This window comes from Trachypithecus francoisi, unplaced genomic scaffold, assembly GCF_009764315.1.
Source record: "Trachypithecus francoisi isolate TF-2019V2 unplaced genomic scaffold, Tfra_2.0 Lachesis_group12, whole genome shotgun sequence".
Classification (NCBI taxonomy): domain Eukaryota; kingdom Metazoa; phylum Chordata; class Mammalia; order Primates; family Cercopithecidae; genus Trachypithecus; species Trachypithecus francoisi.
In genome coordinates, this window is record NW_022681457.1 from 78156401 (window position 1) to 78176238 (window position 19838).

The 19838-nt window shown below is 50.7% G+C and overlaps 3 protein-coding genes across 6 annotated transcripts in view; 2 read left to right on the plus strand and 1 right to left on the minus strand.

The window, feature by feature from the left end:
* Nucleotides 1–795: 795 nt before the first annotated feature.
* TSPAN1 (tetraspanin 1) lies at nt 796–13167 on the minus strand. 4 transcript variants are annotated; one of them, XM_033226585.1, is made up of 10 exons: nt 11679–11993; nt 11250–11356; nt 6173–6304; nt 5664–5728; nt 2353–2559; nt 2082–2156; nt 1867–1965; nt 1638–1790; nt 1447–1530; nt 796–1271 (listed from the first exon to the last, which is right to left on the minus strand). In XM_033226585.1, the coding sequence occupies exons 4-10, from the start codon at nt 5718–5720 to the stop codon at nt 1224–1226; spliced, it is 723 nt and encodes a 240-aa protein (XP_033082476.1). In that variant the 5' UTR covers nt 5721–5728; nt 6173–6304; nt 11250–11356; nt 11679–11993; the 3' UTR covers nt 796–1223. The 4 variants fall into 4 exon arrangements, with proteins under 4 accessions (XP_033082476.1, XP_033082480.1, XP_033082478.1 ...); XM_033226589.1 differs by lacking the exons at nt 11250–11356; nt 11679–11993 and adding an exon at nt 13150–13167; XM_033226587.1 differs by lacking the exon at nt 11250–11356 and having other exon boundaries at nt 11679–11995.
* On the plus strand, nt 10566–11598 carry P3R3URF (PIK3R3 upstream reading frame). Its single transcript, XM_033226590.1, has 2 exons — nt 10566–10861; nt 11455–11598. The coding sequence occupies exons 1-2, from the start codon at nt 10618–10620 to the stop codon at nt 11496–11498; spliced, it is 288 nt and encodes a 95-aa protein (XP_033082481.1). The 5' UTR covers nt 10566–10617; the 3' UTR covers nt 11499–11598.
* Nucleotides 12145–19838, plus strand: part of PIK3R3 (phosphoinositide-3-kinase regulatory subunit 3) — a 142822-nt gene continuing 135128 nt past the window's right edge. The window contains exon 1 of the mRNA XM_033226583.1: nt 12145–12250. The gene's annotated coding sequence lies outside the window, so the exon portion shown is untranslated. The remainder of the gene's footprint in view (nt 12251–19838) is intronic.

The following is a 19838-nucleotide window of genomic DNA, read 5'->3' on the forward strand; positions in this document are numbered from 1 at the left end:
TGTAATCCCAGCACTTTGGGAGGTTGAGGCAGGTGGATCACCTGAGGTCAGGAGTTCGAGACCAGCCTGGCCAACATGGTGAAACCCCGTATCTACTAAAATTACAAAAAATTAGGCATGGTGGCGGGTGCCTGTAATCCCAGCTACTCAGGAGGCTGAGGCAGGAGAACTGCTTGAACCCGGAGGCGGAGGCTGCAGTGAGCCGAGATCACACCATTGCACTCCAGCCTGGGCAACAAGAGCGAAACTCTCTCAAAAAAAAAAAAAAAAAAAAAGAAGAAGAAGAAGAAGAAGTCTGAAGAACACCAGGTAGGCTAGCAGAAAATAAAACATGAAGTTCTTGCTGAGATCCCAGAAGCAGGGACAGATGTGGGGTTTTGCCTGAGTGGGAAGGGTAGGCAGCCTGGACCCTAGGAAGGGGGCTCCTGAAGGGCTTCCCAGCACCTAAGGAGTGACCCTTTCCCATTGACCTGGTAAGAATTCGGCACAAACTTGTTATTTTCATAGCTTTCCAGTCCAGTGCCCCCACCCAGGAGGGGGTAGTTTCAGTCCAAAGTTCTCCCCGTTATAAGGAGGCAGACTGGCCTAACCCAACTCTACTTCTTCATGCCCTCTCAGCCATTCCTCTTAGGTTCCCTCCCAGGCCTGGAACCCAAATGAAGGGGAGAAATAACCACTTCTGACCCCCAACCCCACCCTACTTCCCTCCTTTCCAGGGCCTTCTGAGTTGGCAGCTCCACAGGAATCTGAAGCCAGTTTAGGCCCCTCTCCCCAAGGATACATGAAGAGTCCAACTGGCAACATTGTAACTGGTTTATGCATTTTGAAGTGCTTTCTACATATCCGCCCAGAGGCTCTGCTGATTTCACTTATGCCCAGGCTATAAAATGCTTTTATCTCATCCCCCAGTAGAGCACTGGGATCACCACTAGGCCTAGGGGGCGTTTCAAGGGTTTAATAGACTGGGGGAATGGGCAACAGAACTGGCTACCTTAGAGGCTCTGGAATGCCCCTCACCCACCCACCTGCCAATGAAAGGAAAGTCAGGCACCGCCTAAAAGGAGTGGTCCCTATCTAGCCCCAAGTCTGGAGCAGAAAGGGCAGGTCCACTCTGGCCCAAGTGACATTGTTAGATCCTGACACTTCCCCCATCACTGCTTCTTGCCAGGGTGCCTCTTCACAGTTCCCATGTGGCAGCAGTAGTGGCAGAGGCAGAAGTGTACTTATTGTAGATTGCAGTACAGATACATGGACACAATCATGGCAGCCAGCTGGAGAGGGAGGAACAGGGAGAGATGAGGGGATATGATAGGGATCCTGAAGCCTGTCCCACAGACACCCTACCTGAGGCCCAATTAGGTCTGTTTCCTCCAGAGAGGCCTCAGATGGGTTGAGCAGCCCTGGTCTCGTGCCCATATCCCAGTCCCAGCCTCCTCATCTGCTTACCTCGAGGCCCCCAATTCCAGCTGCCACACCACCCACGGTGACTGCATTAGTTCGGATGTCATGCAAAAGCTGTTGGAAACAACCCTTCAGGAAGAGAAAAGAGCATTTATAGTTGGCAGCTGCCCTACTCCCATCCCTGTTTGCCACTCCGAGGCCATGAAAACTCCCCACCCACTCGTGCCAGCCCACACCTCTACTTTCTGGTCATCAGCCTTTTCCTTGGTGCAGGTTTCATTGGCTGTGTTGGTGACGTTATTGCAACAGAATGGGGGAAAGGCATTGTTCTCTCTGACGTAGGGCGAGTCCTCAAAATCTGTGTAGTTGGTGAAGCCACAGCACTTGAGCTGGAGACAAGATGAGGGTGGAGGTGGGGCCTTGCTTCTTCCTCTCCACCCCAAAACCTCCCCCAGCCAACCTTACCTCTGTCATGGTGGTGTTCCACACTTGAGTGAAGTCTTTCTGGGAACCATAGTCTTTCTTGATGGCAGGCACTACCAGCAACGTCAGGAAGTGCTCAGCCTGGGTGAAGCAGGCCAGTGTTTAGGGGTTGGTACAGAAGGTGGCCATTCACGGGCCACAGCCCACTCCCAGGGTTTTGCCCAATTTTCTTCCCTTCCTCCATCCCAGTGTCTCACCATCGTGGTGTACACCAAGGCGACCACAGCAGCTGCAACCTCAGCAATGAAGATGAGGAGGAGGATGAAGAAGAACTGAGTGGGGAACAGGGATCTGGATTTTAGGGAGAGACAGTCCCTCGAGCCCTCCTTGCCCTCATCCACCCCCCGGAAAAGTGAGACAGAGGCCTTAGCCTAGGGGAGTCCAAAGCAGGGTTTGGGAACCCCAGGGCCTGGTGTCAAGGGCAAGGGGACTCTTGGTCATGGGCCTGTGGAGCTGGGTTTGACACACCGTCATGAGGGCACACTTGCTCTCAGTCTGAGCACCATAGCAGCCCAGGAAACCAAGAGCAAAGACCACAGCGCCGGCTGCGATGAGGAAGTAGCCCACGTTGACAAACTGCATGGCACTGGACGACAGCGGCCCGAAGATCTTCAGAAAGGATGCCCCATCGATGGACACCCAGATGCCCACTGCCAACAGGGCTGCACCACACAGCTGGGGAGAGAGAGGTCAGGCAGGCCTTAAACAGTGCTGACAAGTAGCTTTACTACCACACAGTTGAGTAAGAAGGATGGGAGCCGAGAAACTTCCCTCTTTATTGACTAGGGAGTCTAAAACCTCATCCTGTAAGGAGGGGAACATCCTCTAGAGCCAGAAAAATGGGAGCTGGGATGTGCATAGCTAGGATCAGGCTGCACACCTGGGCAGATAGAAAGGCGATCAGGGGTTCTAGAAATATCTGCAGGGTAGGGGGAGGGGCAAACCTTTCCCTTACTGCTGCCAGGGTCCTGCCACATAGCTAGGATTGAAAATAGGCAGATGAGGTCCCAGCCTCCTATTTCCTTTCTGGGTGATGGGTGCCTAGAACATCTCTGTCCTCTGATAGGTGGAGACGGGGCAGTAGAAGAACAGGCTCAACGGTCACCATAGTAATAGAGGCAGGGCTGAGGTTCCACCTGCTGGCAACCTTGGAGAGGGAGGAGTTTGAGAAGGTTCACCCACCTGAGGCCCCATTTGGCTCCCCTCTAGAATCCAACTTCAGGCCTCATCCAGACAAGACCTTCTTGCCTCACAAGAGGAAAGTGAGGCACTAGTGGGAATACAGCCAGAGTTTCTCTTAAAGGCTGTCTAACTCAACTCCAAACCTCAGCCAGAATCCTGAGGCCCAGATTGAGGAGGGCCCTGTGCAGTTGCCACACATCTTAGAGCAAAGCCTCCCAGCCCAGGGCTTCAGTGGATGAATCAGCCTGACACCACCTTGGTGCCTAGTCCTCACTTGCCAGGAAAGTGAGACTAGAACGGGAAGTGAGGTGGCAGATTGTGGCTGGATTCCAGGCATGTTTGCTCAAGGACAGAAAGCTGGACTTCTAGCCTGCAGGGTCAAATTTCAAGGAGCTGGAGGTCTGCCCTATCCTGCTCTGCCCAGCCTGGCAAGGTCTGGGTAAGAGAGGCCAGAAATCAAACCGGATTTGCCTTTAACCCTCTCAGGGCAGAGCCTCTGCTGTCCAAATCCCTGGAATCCTATTGCCTCCTCCAGATACATGGATAAAGACTAGCTCAGGACTGGCACAGCGGCTCATGCCTGTAATCCCAGCACTTTGGGAGGCCGAGGTGGGAGAATCACTTGAGCCCAGGAGTTCGAGACAAGCCTGGGCAACATAGTGAGACCGCCTCTACAAAAACTTTTTTTTTTTTTTTTTTTAATTAGCTGAGTATGGTGGCACACTCCGGTAGTCCTAGATACTCAGGAGGCTGAGTGAGGTAGGAGAATCCCTTGAGCCCAGAAGGTTGAGGCTGCAGTAAGCCAGAAACATGCCACTGCACTCCAGCCTGGGTAACAGAGCAAGATCCTGTCTCAAAGAAACAAACAACAACAACAACAACAGCAAAAAAAACCAAGTTCCCTGCAGCCAAAGGAAGCCCAAGGCACAGACCACATCAGAACCAGAGAATCTACCCATGCTTGTAAACTACTCAATATGTATACAAACTCTGCCGCCCAGGCTGGAGTACGGTGGTGTGATCTTGGCTCACTGCAACCTCCATCTCCTGGGTTCAAGTGATTGTCCTTCCTTAGCCTCCCGAGTAGCTGGGATTAGAGGCATGCACCACCACATTTTTGTATTTTTAGTAGAGACGGGGTTTCACCATATTGGCCAGGCTGGTCTCAAACTCCTGAGCTCAACTAATCTGCCCACCTCAGCTTCCCAGGGTGCTAGGATTACAGTCGTGAGCACCCAGCCCACTTCCTCACTTTTACTTACGTTAACCTACTCTAATGTGGCTCGGGTCTCTGGTGACATACTGTGCTAAATCCAGTGAACATTTCACGGGCCATATTCTCTTTGACCTCTCTGATAGCTTGCTCTCCTTGTTTTCCTCTCCCCTCCCACTGCTCCTTCTCCATCTCCTTCACAGTGGTTTTTTGTTTTTGTTTTTGTTTTGCTTATCCCTAATAAATTGGGTTTCCCAGAGTTCACTTTCCAAGTGTTCTCATCCACTCCCATGGCTTCAGTGGCTACCTGTGTGCACATGATTTTCAAATACCCATGGCCAGCTCCAATCTGAGCTGCACCTCCACTGGGTACACGGCTGCCAGTGGGACATCCCCTCCCACAAACGGGGCCCCACCCCCTGCCATCTGGGTTGCTCATGCCAGAGATATGGGAGTCATCTCCAAGACCTCTGTCTCCCTTGCCCCTTCTTCTACCCCTCAGCCATCATCCTAGAGTTTTGTCCTTTGTCCACTTTGTCCGTTTCTCCCTATCTCCACCACCATCTCCAGGATTTATACCTCCTGGCTCAGCTTCTCAAACATGCCCTATGCAATCTGTTTCTGGTTTTCTGAACGATATCGAGTTTCATTACTTCTGGCCCTTTACGCAAGCTTTACAACTCCCCCACCAAGCGCAATTTCCCAGCTTCAGCTATTTCCTCCAGGAAGCATTCTCCAACCAGGCTGAGTTCAGGCTCCTAGAACCTCTGTCCTAAGCCCAAACACACTGTGTTATTATCATCTGCCTATCTGGCTTATTGGAGCTGAGCTCCTTCAGGGCAGAGAAAGGCTTTGCTTACCTGCCACCCCAGCACCCATCATGGTATCCTAGACAATGAATGTTTGTCAAATGAATAAGGTCTGCTTGAGGTAGACCCTTTGCTCTGATGAGATGTAGGCCCTCCCACCTTTCAGCTCCCCATCATACAGAAGAATTTCCTCTGTACTGAATTTCCTTCTGTGCTAGGTGAACTTGGGTGGAGCCCTTCTATTTTCTGGGCCCCCAGTGCCTATAAAGGGGGGAGAATCATTCCTGGTAGCTTACTCTGCCCTGCCTGAAGCCTGGGCTAAAGCTTTGTGGGAGAGAGGGGTTGCCCTGAGCTTCTCCATCCCCTTTTTCATACACATCCCTGTATGGCAACCTGGCTGCTGCTGGGACTAGGAATCAGCAGCATTTGGGGAGACCTCTGCATCCCACACATATAGGGACACTTGCAGGACAAAGCCTGGGCATAGCAGTCTCCCATTCCCCAGCATAGTCTCTGCTCAGCTTGTGACCTGCTCCTGTGGGCAGCCCCGAAGAGTCCACAACGTCCATACTTACAAAGATGAGCAAATTGAAGAGGATCATAATGGTCTTAATGAAGCTGAAGCACTGCATCGTGGCTCCTGGGAAGCAGACATGTGCAAGTTAGGGCCTTGTTTCCCCTGGCCCCACCTGGGCTGGCCCTGGCTTTAGATATTCAGCCAGAGATGCCAGACCCCAGGATCCTGAACCCATATCTCACCAAGCTTCTCCTGTACCTGGTCTGACACCACGGACCTTTTCCCAGTTTCTATCCTAACACCCTTACCCCACTATACTACCCAGGACCTCCACCCACACCTGACACTCTGAGATCCTAACACCTCAGGTTCCTCCACCTGCATACCCAGCCTGACTCCCACGCTGCAGGTCACTCCATGCCCTTTCCTGGCACCTGTATATCCTGTGCTCCTCCCCACACTAACCCCAGACCCTCTCAGAACCCTCACTAGAGCCCCTCCAGTTCCCCAAACCTGTTTCCAGATTGATATTTCTTCACAGGATAATCTCTATCCCTATCCCATTACCTGTTCAGGGCTCTTAGCAGCGAGTTCTGAAAGAGGGAACTGCTGAGGCTCACAAAGGACAGAACAGCTCCAGGGAGTTGCCACTGAGTGGTCAGGCAGAGGGACGCCTGGCTCTCACACACCACTGCTCACCTGCAGGAAGGGTAGGCGCTTTAAAGCCTCCTTCTGCCCGCCTGCTGGCCCCACCCATGGCCAGTTAGCCTCAACTTGCCCCTGCTGCCCCCTGCTGCCTGGAGACCGATCCCCACAACCACCGCCTCAGCAGGCCTCCGCCTGGCAACACCAGCCCTGGGCAACGCCCCTCCTGATCTCAAGAAGCAGCCCAGGGCTGGGGTAAGTGACTCCCCAGAATGTCTGTGTGCCCTCCACCACAACAGTGCAATGTGCTTCTTACCCTGCACCTGCTGATACACTCATACATACCCTCTGTGCTCATGCTCACGTGCACATGCATCTGCCCATGCTGCCATCCATATGTTCACACAGCAAGCACCCAGTTACATACATAAACATGTACTAGTATTCCTGAATGCACTTGAGTGTGCGTGTGTGCGTGCATGCGCACACACGCACACTAAACTCTTTGTGGACTGACTCCCAGCAACTAACAAACAACAGAATAATATCTGACATATGTACTTACGTATCTCTCTCTCTCTCTGTCATACACACACACACACACACACACACACACACACACACTCCCTCTCTCTCTCACTTTCAAGGAAATGACCGAGATTTGGCTGCTTCTGCTCTCTCCTGCGAGTAGCAAATAGTTCCTAATCCTCTTCGTTCCATAAAACCTCACATTCTCCATTTTCCCCTCCCTTTATCTTTGTATCTCCTCTCCCTCCCCATCTTTTTACACCCCTTCCCTTTCTGCCAGTAGGTGGCACCATGGTCCCATGAAGGAGCCACCCCCAGTTCCAAGGCTCCGTGGTCCCATCTTTATCATTCCTAGTTGGGCTGCCTGACGGCTTCCTGCTCCAGCACTCCTGATGTAGAGGTGCGGGGAAAAGTCCTGACTTCCGGGTCATTCAGACCAGGTACTGGAATCCTGGCTCCGTCGCTTAGGAACTGTGTGACCCTGGGGACTTTTCTTAGACTTGGTTTTAAACTTCTGTTTGCTGGTCTTCTGTGTAACAATAGGTATGGGCTTTTCAAGTGAGATTTTCTTCCTGCTCTGGAAGGAAGGGACAGTAGGGAATGAGCACAGAGCAAGAAGGTCAAAGTGGAGAGAGTCACAGGCAGTGCGGCTACGAGATGGAGGAAATTGAATTTTTTTTTTTTTTGAGACAGAGTCTTGCTCTGTTGCTCAGGTTGGAGTGTAGTGGCACCATCACGGCTCACTGCAGCCTTAACCTCCTGAGCTCCAATGATCCTCAGCCTCCCAAGTAGCCGGGACTACAGGTGTTTGCCACAACATCCAGTGATTTTTTTTTTTTTTTAACAGACTGGGTCTTGCTATGCTGTCCAGGCTGGTCTTGAACTGGGCCCAATTGATCCTCTTACCTCAGCCTCCTAAAGTGATGGGATTACAGGCATCAGCCACTGTGCCCAGCTGAGGAAGTGGATTTCTAAGACTGTTTTGTTTTTACAGTGAAAGGAGGCAGCTGAAGAGACAGAAGAGAGAAGGGCTAATAGTATTACAGACTACACTAATAATACTGATCATATTTTAAATGTCTTGCATATATTAAGGCTTTTTTTCCTCTTCACAACCATCTCATGAGATAGACTTTCTTATCTCCATTTTTAAATATGGGGAAACAGAAGCACCGAAGGGTCAGGTACTTGCCATGATCACACAGGTTGTAAGTGGCAGAGCCAGGATTCAATCCCAGTTAGTCTGGCACCAGAGTCTACATCTTAACCACCAAGCAGACTCTCTACACTGATGGAATCTCTAAGGAGGCAGGCAAGGCTGGTTTCCATAAAGAGCAAGGGAAGAGGTCTTGGTCTGACCTGAGGAAGAGGAGGAGCAGGGGCAGGTGGGTTTGTAGTTACAGTTGCTAGAAGCTGATGGAAGCAAGGTCATATTCTAAGCCTGAGGATAGCAAGAGTAGAGGCTGGAGAAGGGGATGGGGGAAAGATAAGGTTTGTAAGGGTGGTACTAAGGGTCCTACAGAGTCCTGCAGGAACAGAAAGGAGCGTGAAGCTGGGAAGGGGGCCTTTGAGGAGCAGAGTAACAGGAAAAGGAAGAAGGGACTGAGGAGTGGAAGGAGGAGAAAGTCTATCTTTTTTTTTTTTTTTTGACAGAGTCTCACTCTGTTGCCCAGGCTGGAATCCAGTGGCACAATCTTGGCTCACTGCAACCTCCGCCTCCCAGTTTCAAGCGATTCTCCTGCCTCAGTCTCCTGAGTAGCTGGGATTACAGGTGCACACCGCCACGCCCGGCTAATTTTTGTATTTTTAGTAGAGACAGGGTTTCACCATATTGGCCAGGCCAGTCTGGAGCTCCTGACCTCAAGTGATCCACCCACCTCAGGCTCCCAAAGTGCTGGAATTACAGGCATGAGCCACCGCACCTGGCAGCTTTCTCTTTCATTCTCAGGAAGAATCGGGACCAGATTACATTCATCTATGGCCCTGGTGCTCAGCACATATGAAGTTGTTAGTGAACATTTTCTGAATGAATGAGTACAGAATAATGAGAGTTAAGTGCTCTGGGTTTTGGATCTTGATCATCATGGATTTGCTTCCTGCCTGCCTCTAATTGTGAGACTTCACCTCACTGAGCCTCAGTTTCCTTATACGGTGGATCCTCATAATTCACAGATTCCATACCTATGAATTTGCCTGCTTACTGAAATTTGTCATTCCCAAACCAATACTTGTGGTACTTTTGCAGTCATTAATGGACATGAGCAGAAAGGCAAAAAATTTCAGCCGTCCAACACACATATTTCCAGCTGAGGTCTGTTGAACAATAGGACTCTCCGTCTTCTTATTTCAGCTTTCATAGATAAACAAATGTGCTTTTTGATGGTCTATTTAGTGCCGCATATTCTCACATTTTTTGGTGTTTTTTGTTGGTGATTTTACTGTCTAAAATGGTCCCGAGTTGCAGTGCTGAAGTACTCTCTACTGTTTCTAAGTGCAAGAAGGCTGTGATGTGCCTTATAGGGGAAATATGTGCTTTAGATAAGTTTCATTCAGGTACAAGTTATAATGCTGTTGGCTGTGAGTTCAATGTCAGTGACTTAGCTATATATATATATATATATATATATATATATATATATATTTTTTTTTTTTTTTTTGAGACAGAGTTTCACTCTTGTTGCCCAGGCTGGAGTACAATGGTGCAATCTGGGCTCACTGCACTCTCCACGTCCTGGGTTCAAGCTATTCTCCTGCCTCAGCCTCCCAAGTAGCTAGAACTACAGGCACCCGCCACTACACCCAGCTAATTTTTGTATTTTTAGTAGAGACGGGGTTTTGCCATGTTGACCAGGCTGGTCTTGAATTCCTGACCTCAGGTGATCCGCCCACCTCGGCCTCCCAAAGTGCTGGGATTACAGGCATAAGCCACCATGCCCAGCCAACAATGTGTATTAAATAAGGTGTCTCCACACATAAAATCAGGTTATATATATAGATCAGTTGACAAAAATATTGTGACCAGAGGGTTTCAGGAGCCTAACCTCGCATTTACCCTTTGTTCAGTATTTAGTGTTTGTGGTGACTTTGTAGAACATTACTGGCCAGGCACGGTGGCTCAAGCCTGTAATCCCAGCACTTTGGGAGGCTGAGGCGGGCGGATCACAAGGTCAGGAGATCGAAACCATCCTGGCTAACACGGTGAAACCCCGTCTCTACTAAAAAATACAAAAAACTAGCTGGGCGAGGTGGCGGGCACCTGTAGTCCCAGCTACTCGGGAGGCTGAGGCAGGAGAATGGCGTAAACCCAGGAGGCGGAGCTTGCAGTGAGCTGAGATCCGGCCACTGCACTCCAGCTTGGGCGACAGAGCGAGACTCCGTCTCAAAAAAAAAAAAAAAAAAGAAACAACAACATTACTGGGAATAATGAGAATCAACTGTATATAAATACGTACAATGGTGGCATATCCTTAAAAGTCGCTGTGAGATTAAATGAGATAACGTTGGTAAAGTGGTAGGGCACAGTGTCTGGCACATAGTAAGGGCTCAAAAAACATTGTTAATATTGTTACTATATGGATAAGTGAGAAAGTGAGGAAGTGAGCTCCCCCTCTAGAGCCTCTTTCCCAGGGGGCCAAAGTGAGGCTGTCTGGGTGTTGGGCTGGCTTTTAGGCCAGACCCAACAGAGAAGATTGTGAAGGAGCCTGACCCATGAGGAGGGGTCAGGGCCCATGACTTGTAATAAAGGGCCCTGCCCTTATGCAGACTTTATATGTCATAGAGGCCTCAGCTACCCTGGCCACCAGCATCCCCCACGCACAGTGCAGAAGCTCCCTGTGCCCATGGGGCCATCTCGGCTTGTCCGTGGCCCTCGGCCCCAGGGCATGCGTTCCCCCCACTGCAGGCCAGGTATGGGCTGGCCCAGGCCCCGGTTTCCCAGGATGTTCAAGTGTAGCCGCAGAAGATACCAGCAGGGTGTCCAAGGTCGAACTGCCAGCAGGGCAGCCACCAATCCTGCCACCATGGCCACGGGTATCAACAACACCCACACTGACACCACCATAGTGTGGATCTTCCCACCTCAAGGTTAGCCAGGGGGCCTGTGAGCCAGGGTGGGGTTTTAAAAAACAGAGCCACTAGGCTGGGCGCGGTGGCTCATGCCCGCAATCCCGGCACTTTGGGAGGCTGAGGAGGGCGAATCACAAGGTCAGGAGATCGAGACTATCCTGGCTAACACAGTGAAATCCCATCTCTACTAAAAATACAAAAAAACTTAGCCGAGTGTGGTGGCACGCGCCTGTAGTCCCAGCTACTTGGGAGGCTGAGGCAGGAGAATCGCTTGAACCCGGGAGGCGGAGGTTGCAACGAGCCAAGATCGCACCACTGCACTCCAGCCTGGGCAACAGAGTGAGACTCTGTCTCAAAAAACAAACAAACAAACAAAAAAACCCAGAGCCACTGAAGATTTCCCTACCTGGTTCTGTTTAGGTACTCCAAAGGATGATCTCTGTGAAATACCACCCCTACATGTATGGTGGACTCCTGATGGCAGGCTGGCAGCCTTAATGGAGGATGGATTGGCTGGAAGCAGAGGGTTTGGGAAGGGGCTGAATCCAAGGGGCAGGGAACTTCCAGAATTGCTGCCTTCCTCACACTCTTCCCTCCCTTCCTCTCCTCAGTTCTCAGACATCTCAGGCAACCTGGGATTTTTCTGATCCTCTAGAAGTGCCCAGAAGCTAGCACAGAAGCCTGGCTTGCCCTGGACCTACATCTCCTAGGGGCCGTGTGGGTGATGAACAACAAATACAATCATTCTGCTCAAACTGCCTTATTCCTCACGCACGGAGGTGTTAACCAGCTGACTATGCAGGGTGTAAGGGGAGGGTTAGGGCTGAATACTTACAGGGAAAAGCTTCAGTGACCACAGCAGGGATCATAGTTAAGACAGTAGGAGGACAGGACAAGGTCAGCAACATAGACCATCTTTGGTCTCAGCTCTTGATCTGCCCCATGAAGTAGGGGCTCTCTTGCCTCACGCTCCTAATTGCACAGGGAGAAGGGTCTCTGTAAACATCTTAGAAGGTATTGGGAGGCACAGATCAGAGAGAGCTAGGATGGAAGACTGAACCCTGAGAGTACACAAGTATGAGGTGGATGTGAGGTGGTTGTGCCTCTGTGTGCCTGTGATGGTCAGCGTGGAGGTGGAGCTGCTGCTGTGTGTGTCTGAGGCCGGGAGAATGGGAGTATAAGCAGATGTGGCTGAATGTGCCCTTGTGATTGAATGTGCCTCTGTGACTGACTGTGAGTGTCAAGGAGTGTTTGTGAGGGTATGGTTGTGCCGGAGAGGACATCAGCCCTGGTAAGAAAAATGAAGGTCAGGAGGGGGATGGGGAACAGCCTAAAGGAGGAGAACATGGAGAAGGGTGAGATTCTGAGAAAGGCATACTACCTTCAGCCCTTCAACCATTCTCTGAGGTCAGTGTTTTCCAGAACTGGCAGCTGAGCTGGGGTGCTTAGGGGTGGGGCAAGACTGAGTTTGAGCCCAGAAAGTAGGGAGGGTGCTAAGCTCTCTGGCCTGGGGATTTTCCATTTGGATTTCTGAGTGTGTGCTCATGTGTCACTGGCTGTAACCGGGTTTCTGTGGGGTTGTGTCTTAGTAGCTGGGAACATTGTGTGGGATTCTGTCTCTAATATGTTGCATTATGCATGGGTTAATGTGTGTCGCACCAGTCCGAGATCTGGCTCCATTTCCAGGCCTACCTTCCCAGGGGGCTAGGGAAGGGAGTGAACCCTGAGACTTTCGGTGGCCTGGCGCCCTGGGGTTCAGGAAGTCTGGCTAATGTCCTTTGCTGCCTGTGAAGGGAAAGTGAATTGTGCCTATGTCTGTCTACCCCAACTCTTGCCAGAGACTGGGACCCTGAGGGGGGTTGAGGTAGAAAATTCACTGACACACCATGCCCAGACAGTGCGGGGCTCTTCAGGGTATGGGATGAGGATTGCTGGACATCAGACAAACCTAGAAGGTGCTTGGGCCATGCTCAAGGGCCCAAGAGGGGCCATACATATAAAGATAATTGACACAGTTCACAAACACATTCAGACATGTAAATATAAGTGAACTCATAGACACACACTGCAACAAACACACACATGCATGCAAGCACATACTATAAGTAGATATACACAGACACAAATGCATAGATCCCCACACGATATATGTAACAACACATATGCATGCCTCTAAATGAACACACACACACAGAAATATGCATGCACCCAGACACAAGCACACAAGCATCCAGATGCAGACATATGCCTTCACACTCATGCAAACCCAGGCACACACAGACATGCACGCATGCAGACACACTCACCAGACTTCCCTGCCCCTGCGGCCCTGGGACCCAGAAGCCTCCCTCCCCATATGAGAGTGTATAATATGTGTGTGTGCATGCACTCATGCCCACACTTGTGTCTATGTGTATCTGTATCTGTGAGAGTGTGTGTTTGTGCTCGAGTGTGTGTATGATGGGGGTGCTAAGCTGTGGGAACCAGATGACATCATCTCTTCCAGCTATTTTTAGCTGTATCTGCAATGATGTCTCCTTCACTGCCCCTCCCCCTTCAGGTTCCTAATTCTCCTCCCCATCTAGGCTCCCAGAGGCAACAGCAGCCAGAGGGCATCCACCACCTCAGTTTAGGTGACTTCCCAGATGACTGGGTGCCGCCCACTCTCTCCCACCCTGCCAGAGTTCCCTGGAGGCTGAGAACACCAGGCTCTCAGGCTGGAAGGGCCTGAGTTAGCTGAGCTGACCTAGATGGTCTCCACCCCTTGGGGTGCCTCTGCTTCTGCTTTTCAATCTGCAACTCTGTGTCAACAGTGCCTGCTATGTGCCAGGGATGGTGCTAAATTCTGGAGATACAGCAGTGAGCAAGGCAGTGGGAGTTTTTTCCCAGAGCAGTTATAGCTCAGTGAGAGACACATTACACAGATTACACAAGCTCTTCTTCAAATTGTGAGGAGGGCTCTGAGCACTGGTAACAGGGGCTGCTAGTCTGAGATGATGTTCTCTGCCTCTCTCTGTTCTTCCTTCTCCTATAGGTAGGATAACCTGAGGAAACCAGAGGGAATACACCCCTTACCTTGCACCCTTCATCCTAACAACCGTATCTCCAGAAATCCACAGCACAGTGCTTCCTTCTCACATCCTAGACTGTGGTCCCAACGTGGCACTAACCCACCATCCAACTAACTGGTGGTCCATGACACTCATATCTCCTTTTTCTTTTCTTTTTTTTTTGAGACGGAGTCTCACTCTGTGGCCCAGGCTGGAGCGCAGTGGCCGGATCTCGACTCACTGCAAGCTCCGCCTCCCGGGTTTACACCATTCTCCTGCCTCAGCCTCCCGAGTAGCTGGGACTACAGGCGCCCGCCACCTCACCCAGCTAGTTTTTTTGTATTTTTTAGTAGAGATGGGGTTTCACCGTGTTAGCCAGGATGGTCTCGATCTCCTGACCTCGTGATCTGCCCGTCTCGGCCTCCCAAAGTGCTGGGATTACAGGCTTGAGCCACCGCGCCCGGCCTCTGCTTTTTCTTTGTTTCTTTCTTTCTCTTTTCTTTTTTCTTTTTCTTTCTTTCTTTTTTTTTTTTTTTTGAGACAGAATTTGGCTCTGTTGCCCAGGATGGAGTGCAGTGGCACGATCTCAGCTCATAGCAACCGTCTTCTCCCAGAGTCAAGTGATTCTCATGCCTCAGCCTCCCTAGTAGCTGGGACTACAGGTGTATGCACCAAGTCTGGCTAATTTTTGTATTTTTAGTAGAGATGGGGTTTTGCCATGTGGGCTAGGCTGGTCTCGAACTCCTGGCCTCAAGTGATCCACCCACCTTAGTCTTCCAGAGTGCAGGGATTACAGGCATGAGCCACCCGGCTCAGCTCTTCCCCTGCCTTTTCTTTAGGGACAGGGTCTCACTCTGTCACTCATACTGGAGTGCAATGGTCTGACCTTGGCCCATTGCAGCCTCAATCTTCTGGGCACAATCTATGCTCCCACCTCAGTCTCACAAGTAGCTGGTACTATAGGTACAGGCCACCATGCCTGGATAATGTAAACCTTTTTTTTTTTTTTTGTAGAAACATGTTCTCCCAGCTACTCAAGAGGCTGAGGCATGAGAATTGCTTAAACCTGGGAGGTAGAGGTTGCAGCCGAGATCATGCCACTGCACTCCAACTCTTGGGTTCAAGTGATCCTCCCTCCTCAGCCTACCAAAATGTTGAGATTACAGAGGTAAGCTACTGCTTGGCCCCCCACCTCACTTCTCTTTCAAATATTCCTGTAGTCAATCCCTGGGAGGCAGGCCACTATTCCCCATCTATAGATGAGAAAACCAAGGCTCAGAGATGGGAAGCTCTGGATCACACCTTACAATGCCTGGGGAGCAGCCCAGGGGAGATGGCAGGGAGGTGGAGAAGGAAGTGGTGGCGCACTGGGACAGTTGGCACAGGTATAGGAGGAGCAGGCCAGGCCAAGGAATCAGGAGGTGAGGGGGAGGAGGACGATGGCCTGAGGGTTCATGCCAGGAGGAGGGCTTCCCGCTCCAGCCAGCCTCAGGCAGTCACTGGAAAATCGGGTTTGGCAGCTTCAGCTATGTGCTGCAGGACTGGAAGAAGGTCCAGGCTGCTCCTGGGAGGCAGCCTAGCACGGGCTCTTCCTCTAGCCCTGAGTTTCACCACCTGGCTAGTTGGGGGAGAATTACTTTATAATTCTGGGGCCCTTTGGACTGTGAAGGGACCAGCTCTGGGCTAGCGGCAGGAGCCCGGAGCTTCAGTCCCGGTTCTGCCCCAAGCCCTGATTTGACCCTTGGAATGTCCTGGCCCCTCTCTTGGCCTTGTGGCTCTGCTCTAGAGAAACGGTTTCCCTAGACCCCAACTCCTGCCCCCCAGATTTTCCTGGGAGTCTGACTCAGGCACAGGAACACAGAGTCAATGGGTAAGGGCACGAACAGACAGCTCCTGGGGCGCCAGGCTGGAGGTCGCTTGTCACTAACAGGTCAATGGCTGGAAGCCCAGCTCCAACCCCACAATGCAACACCGGTCACCCCACCCTTACCAGTGCCCTCACCCACACCCCCACTTCCGGCTTCTGTTCCTTCCTCACCTCTGGGGAAGGCTGCAGGGCTCCCTAGGGAATTTCCCCTGGTTCCTCCACTGGCTCTTTGCCCAGTGCTTAACCCTCCTTCCCACACCTATCCATTCAGCCAGGCCAGTCTCCCACAAAATTTTCTCTCCCTGGACCCTGGGGCAGGGCAAGGAGGGAAGGAAGCTGGGTGGAAGGCCTGCAAAGGAGACTGCTTTTCCTGCTACCCTCAGGTACTGAAGCCCAAGTAAGAGTTTTCAGGACAGAGGGAGTAGACTGAGTGTTGGGCCCTAGGACTGGGCTTCCCTGGGTACTATCCCACCCCCTGAGCCTCGGGAGAGGTGGGAATGACCTTCCTCTGCACCAGTGTGGCCAGAGAAGAGAGCCTGGAGCTGAGACTTGCAGCTTCTAGAAAACAAACACAAAACCGAGGCCAAGAGAGTGCTGGCTACTATTACCAACAAAATGCATTAAACACAATTTTAAAAAATCATGAAATTCTAGATTCATGGAGTTCACAGTTACGGAATCTTAGCATCACAGAATTCTAGCATGGTAAAATCTGGGTTACAGAAACTTAGAAATTCAGAATTGTGGCATTACTGAGTTTCAGATGACAAAATTAGAATTTCCTTGAAGTGGCCATCTTGAGAAATCAATTGATGAAGGCCTTACATTCAGATGGCTGTCTAAACTAGAGGATTTCCTGCTGGGGACGGGCAAAGGTGTCCGCACATGAACTCTGAGGGGAGGTAAGGAGCCTGGGACACATCAGCTTAAACCAGGGAGGGCCAGGCGCTGTGACTCACACCTGTAATCCCAGCACTTTGGGAGGCTGAGGTGGGCGGATCACCTGAGGTCAGGAGTTTGAGACCAGCCTGGCCAACATGGTGAAACTCTGTCTCTACTAAAAATACAAAAATTAGCCAGGCGTGGTGCCTGTAATCCCAGCTACCCAGGAGGCTGAGACAAGAGAATCGCTTGAACCTGAGAGGCAGAAGTTGCAGTTAGCCAAGATTGTGCCACTGCACTCCAGCCTAGGGGACAAGAGCTAGACTTTGTCTCAAGCAAACAAACAAACAATCAAAAACCAAACCAGGCAGAAGACAGACTTTGTCCATGAGAACACATTTCTGGTTCCTGAAGATGAGGGGAATGGGGCAGCAGGTGGGGATAGAGAAAGCAGAACTATACAAACGAAGACAACATAACCTAAAGAAAGAATCATCAAGTAGCATAATATGCTGACCCCAGCATCTCCAGCTTCCCCATAACTGGGGTTACCATCAGCCCAGGATATTTCTTTCCAAAGGCTAGTAAGACTCCTTATCATATTGGAATGGCAACTACCCATGTCTGGCTATCCTTTTTGGGAAGAAAGGTACCGAACAGAAAATACTCCATGCTTTTCTCGGGGTGGCTGGGAGGAATAGACTATCTTCAAAGGTGCTAAGCCCTGAGCCACATGATGCACAGCAAAGCCACTCCATGTGGTGGGGTTCAGAGCTCCCAGCAAGGCCCTGATAGCGTACCCTGTGGAGAGCACCTAGGTGCGGTGGTGCCTAGGGGAGCTGATCACCTCTGTAGAAGGAGCCAATCTGGAGGTAAAATTTGTATGGGGACCCTTGTCCAATCTTTGGGGCTGGTTATTCAGCAAACAACAAAGGTATTTGCCTAGCATTTCTGGGAAACTACTGCAAACTCAGGAACCCAGAAGGAGCAGTTCCAAAGAGAGGCAAATGCCAGGCCCTGCTGGGCATGGGAAATGGGGCAATGTCAGCTGAAGATCTTCTTGCTCAGCTGCCTGTCCTTGGATCCAGCTCAATACCTCAGCCCTGACCTCTACTTACACGCCCATTTGCCTCCCTCTCCTTGCTTGCCTGCTGTTCTACCTACTTATACCTGCTGTGTGACCTTTGGCAAGTTCTATCCCATCTCTGGGCCTCAAATCTCCTTTGCTGTCTTTTGAAGTCTATAACTGGGTTTAAATGCAGCTTTTAGGATTGCATATTCTTGCTTTTGTCCGGAGAAGTTTTAGCTTCAGGTATCTCCATTCCCAGCTTCCAGAAAAAGTATCAGGCAGCTTCAGGGGAGAATGCAGGGAATAGGGAATAAAAATAATGCCCACATTTGATATCCTAAATTTGTCAATACCTATGATGGGTGTTTTCATAAATCTTATGCCCACAACCACCACTCTTTGTGTATAAATCATTGCTCCCATTTTATAGATTAAGGAACAGAGGTCCAGGGAGGGTAGATAAGATGCCTAAGATCATCCAGTTAGGGAGTAACAGAACTGGAATCTCAACTAAGTCTGTCTAAATCTAAGGGCTGTGGTTTCAAATTAGCATTACTCCATGAGCCTTCAATAGGTAACACGTGAGTCCATGGATGACAGTTTCAGGGAGAAGTGGTCCATGCAACCCTGAGAGGCAGTGAGTTCCATTCATAAGTATGCAATAGGGGCTGACAGCTTCTCGTGCTGTGAAAAAAGCTGAACCAAGGTTCCTTCTATTTGGGAACTCTGGGTAGTCTCAGCTTAGATTGGAGATAGCTGGGCTGAATTGGGGGTGAGGAGGTTGGAGTGCAGAGTGGGGTGGTCCTGAACTGGTCTTCAGGGAGTTGAGGGTGAGGGGCTATGCCACTGTTCCTGGAGACAATGTGTTGAGGAGGGAGTGTAAAGGGGGCTTCTTCACTTTCTGGGATGGGCCAGTTCCCCCTCCCCACCATCCCCAGCTGGAGCTGGTTGTCAGGCGTCCAGAGCCAGGGGCGGGGGGACTTTCCAGCTGGGATAGCATCATGATGTGTTGACACCAGATTCACTGCCTTGAGGTTCCCAGCAATCTTGCACAATTGCCTCAGTTAACTGATCCAAGGGAGGTGGGAGGATTTCAGATCCCCGATTCCAGCCTGGCCTTGCCCTGCGCAAGGTTGGGTTATGCTAAGGAGGCTAGGCAATTCAGCCACTGACTGATAGGGTCACTGGCTCCTAGGGTCAGGGATAGAGGCAGCCCTGGGGGTCATCTCATTTAGGTCCCTCACTGGAAGGGTGAAGAAGGAGTCTGAGGTCCAGAGAGGGAATAGGTCCTGCCAAGGGTTACACAGAACCACTGCTGTCCCCAACACTCCCCTTGGCACCAATGACACAGAACTGAATGAGTCCTGGTCCTTGTTCTTGAGAGCTTGCAGCCTAATGGAGAAAACAGATTTAGCAGACACACCAAGAAAAATGTCAGGACTAAAAGAGAGGCTCGGACTTTGTACACTAAGAGCTTAGAGAAGTAGGGACACAGACCCCCTAGAGACTCCACAGAAGATGCCATAGGTAGCTTTTTTAAAAATTTAATTGAGTTTAATTTATCGATTTTTTTGAAATGGAGTCTTGCTCTGTAGCCCAGATTGAAGTGCAATGGTGTGATCTAGGCTTACTGCAACCTCTACCTACCAGGTTCAAGTGCATGCCTCAGCCTCGTAAGTAACTGAGATTACAAGCATGCGCCACCACACCCAGGTAATTTTTGTATTTTTAATAGAGGTGGGGTTTCACCATGTTGGCCAGGCTGGTCTCAAACTCCTGATTTCAAGTGACCTGCTGGCCTCAGCCTCCCAAAGTGCTGGGATTAGAGGCATGAGTCACTGCACCCGGCTATAGGTAGTTTTTAAACTGGGCTTAAAGAATGGGCAAAATTTTAGCTAATGCAAAGTGGAAAAAACTTTCCTGATTGAGAAACGGCATGAGTGGAAGCGCAGAGCGGGCACTGATTGGCCTGTGTGAGATGACTGAAGGGCAGTAGTATAGCCAGGGCCAGGACTTGAGGTCAGGATGCCTGTGCTCTGTGAGCACACAGTAGTCACCAAGGTGCAGGCCTCAGGGATATGAGGACCCCAGAAGCAGCAGGTAGGGGGAACCTGAGGAGACTACAGC

What these genes read in the sequence shown, in the direction of transcription:
- TSPAN1 (XM_033226589.1), bottom strand. Translation starts at nt 5,720, where the DNA reads ATGCAGTGCTTCAGCTTCATTAAGACCATTATGATCCTCTTCAATTTG. An exon ending in GCAAGTGTGCCCTCATGACG is followed by an intron (nt 2,157 to 2,352) that starts GTGTGTCAAACC and finishes TTCCCCACTCAG; the next exon opens with TTCTTCTTCATCCTCCTCCT. An exon ending in CCTTGGTGTACACCACGATG is followed by an intron (nt 1,966 to 2,081) that starts GTGAGACACTGG and finishes TGCTTCACCCAG; the next exon opens with GCTGAGCACTTCCTGACGTT.
- P3R3URF (XM_033226590.1), top strand. Translation starts at nt 10,618, where the DNA reads ATGGGGCCATCTCGGCTTGTCCGTGGCCCTCGGCCCCAGGGCATGCGT. An exon ending in GTGGATCTTCCCACCTCAAG is followed by an intron (nt 10,862 to 11,454) that starts GTTAGCCAGGGG and finishes TCCTCTCCTCAG; the next exon opens with TTCTCAGACATCTCAGGCAA.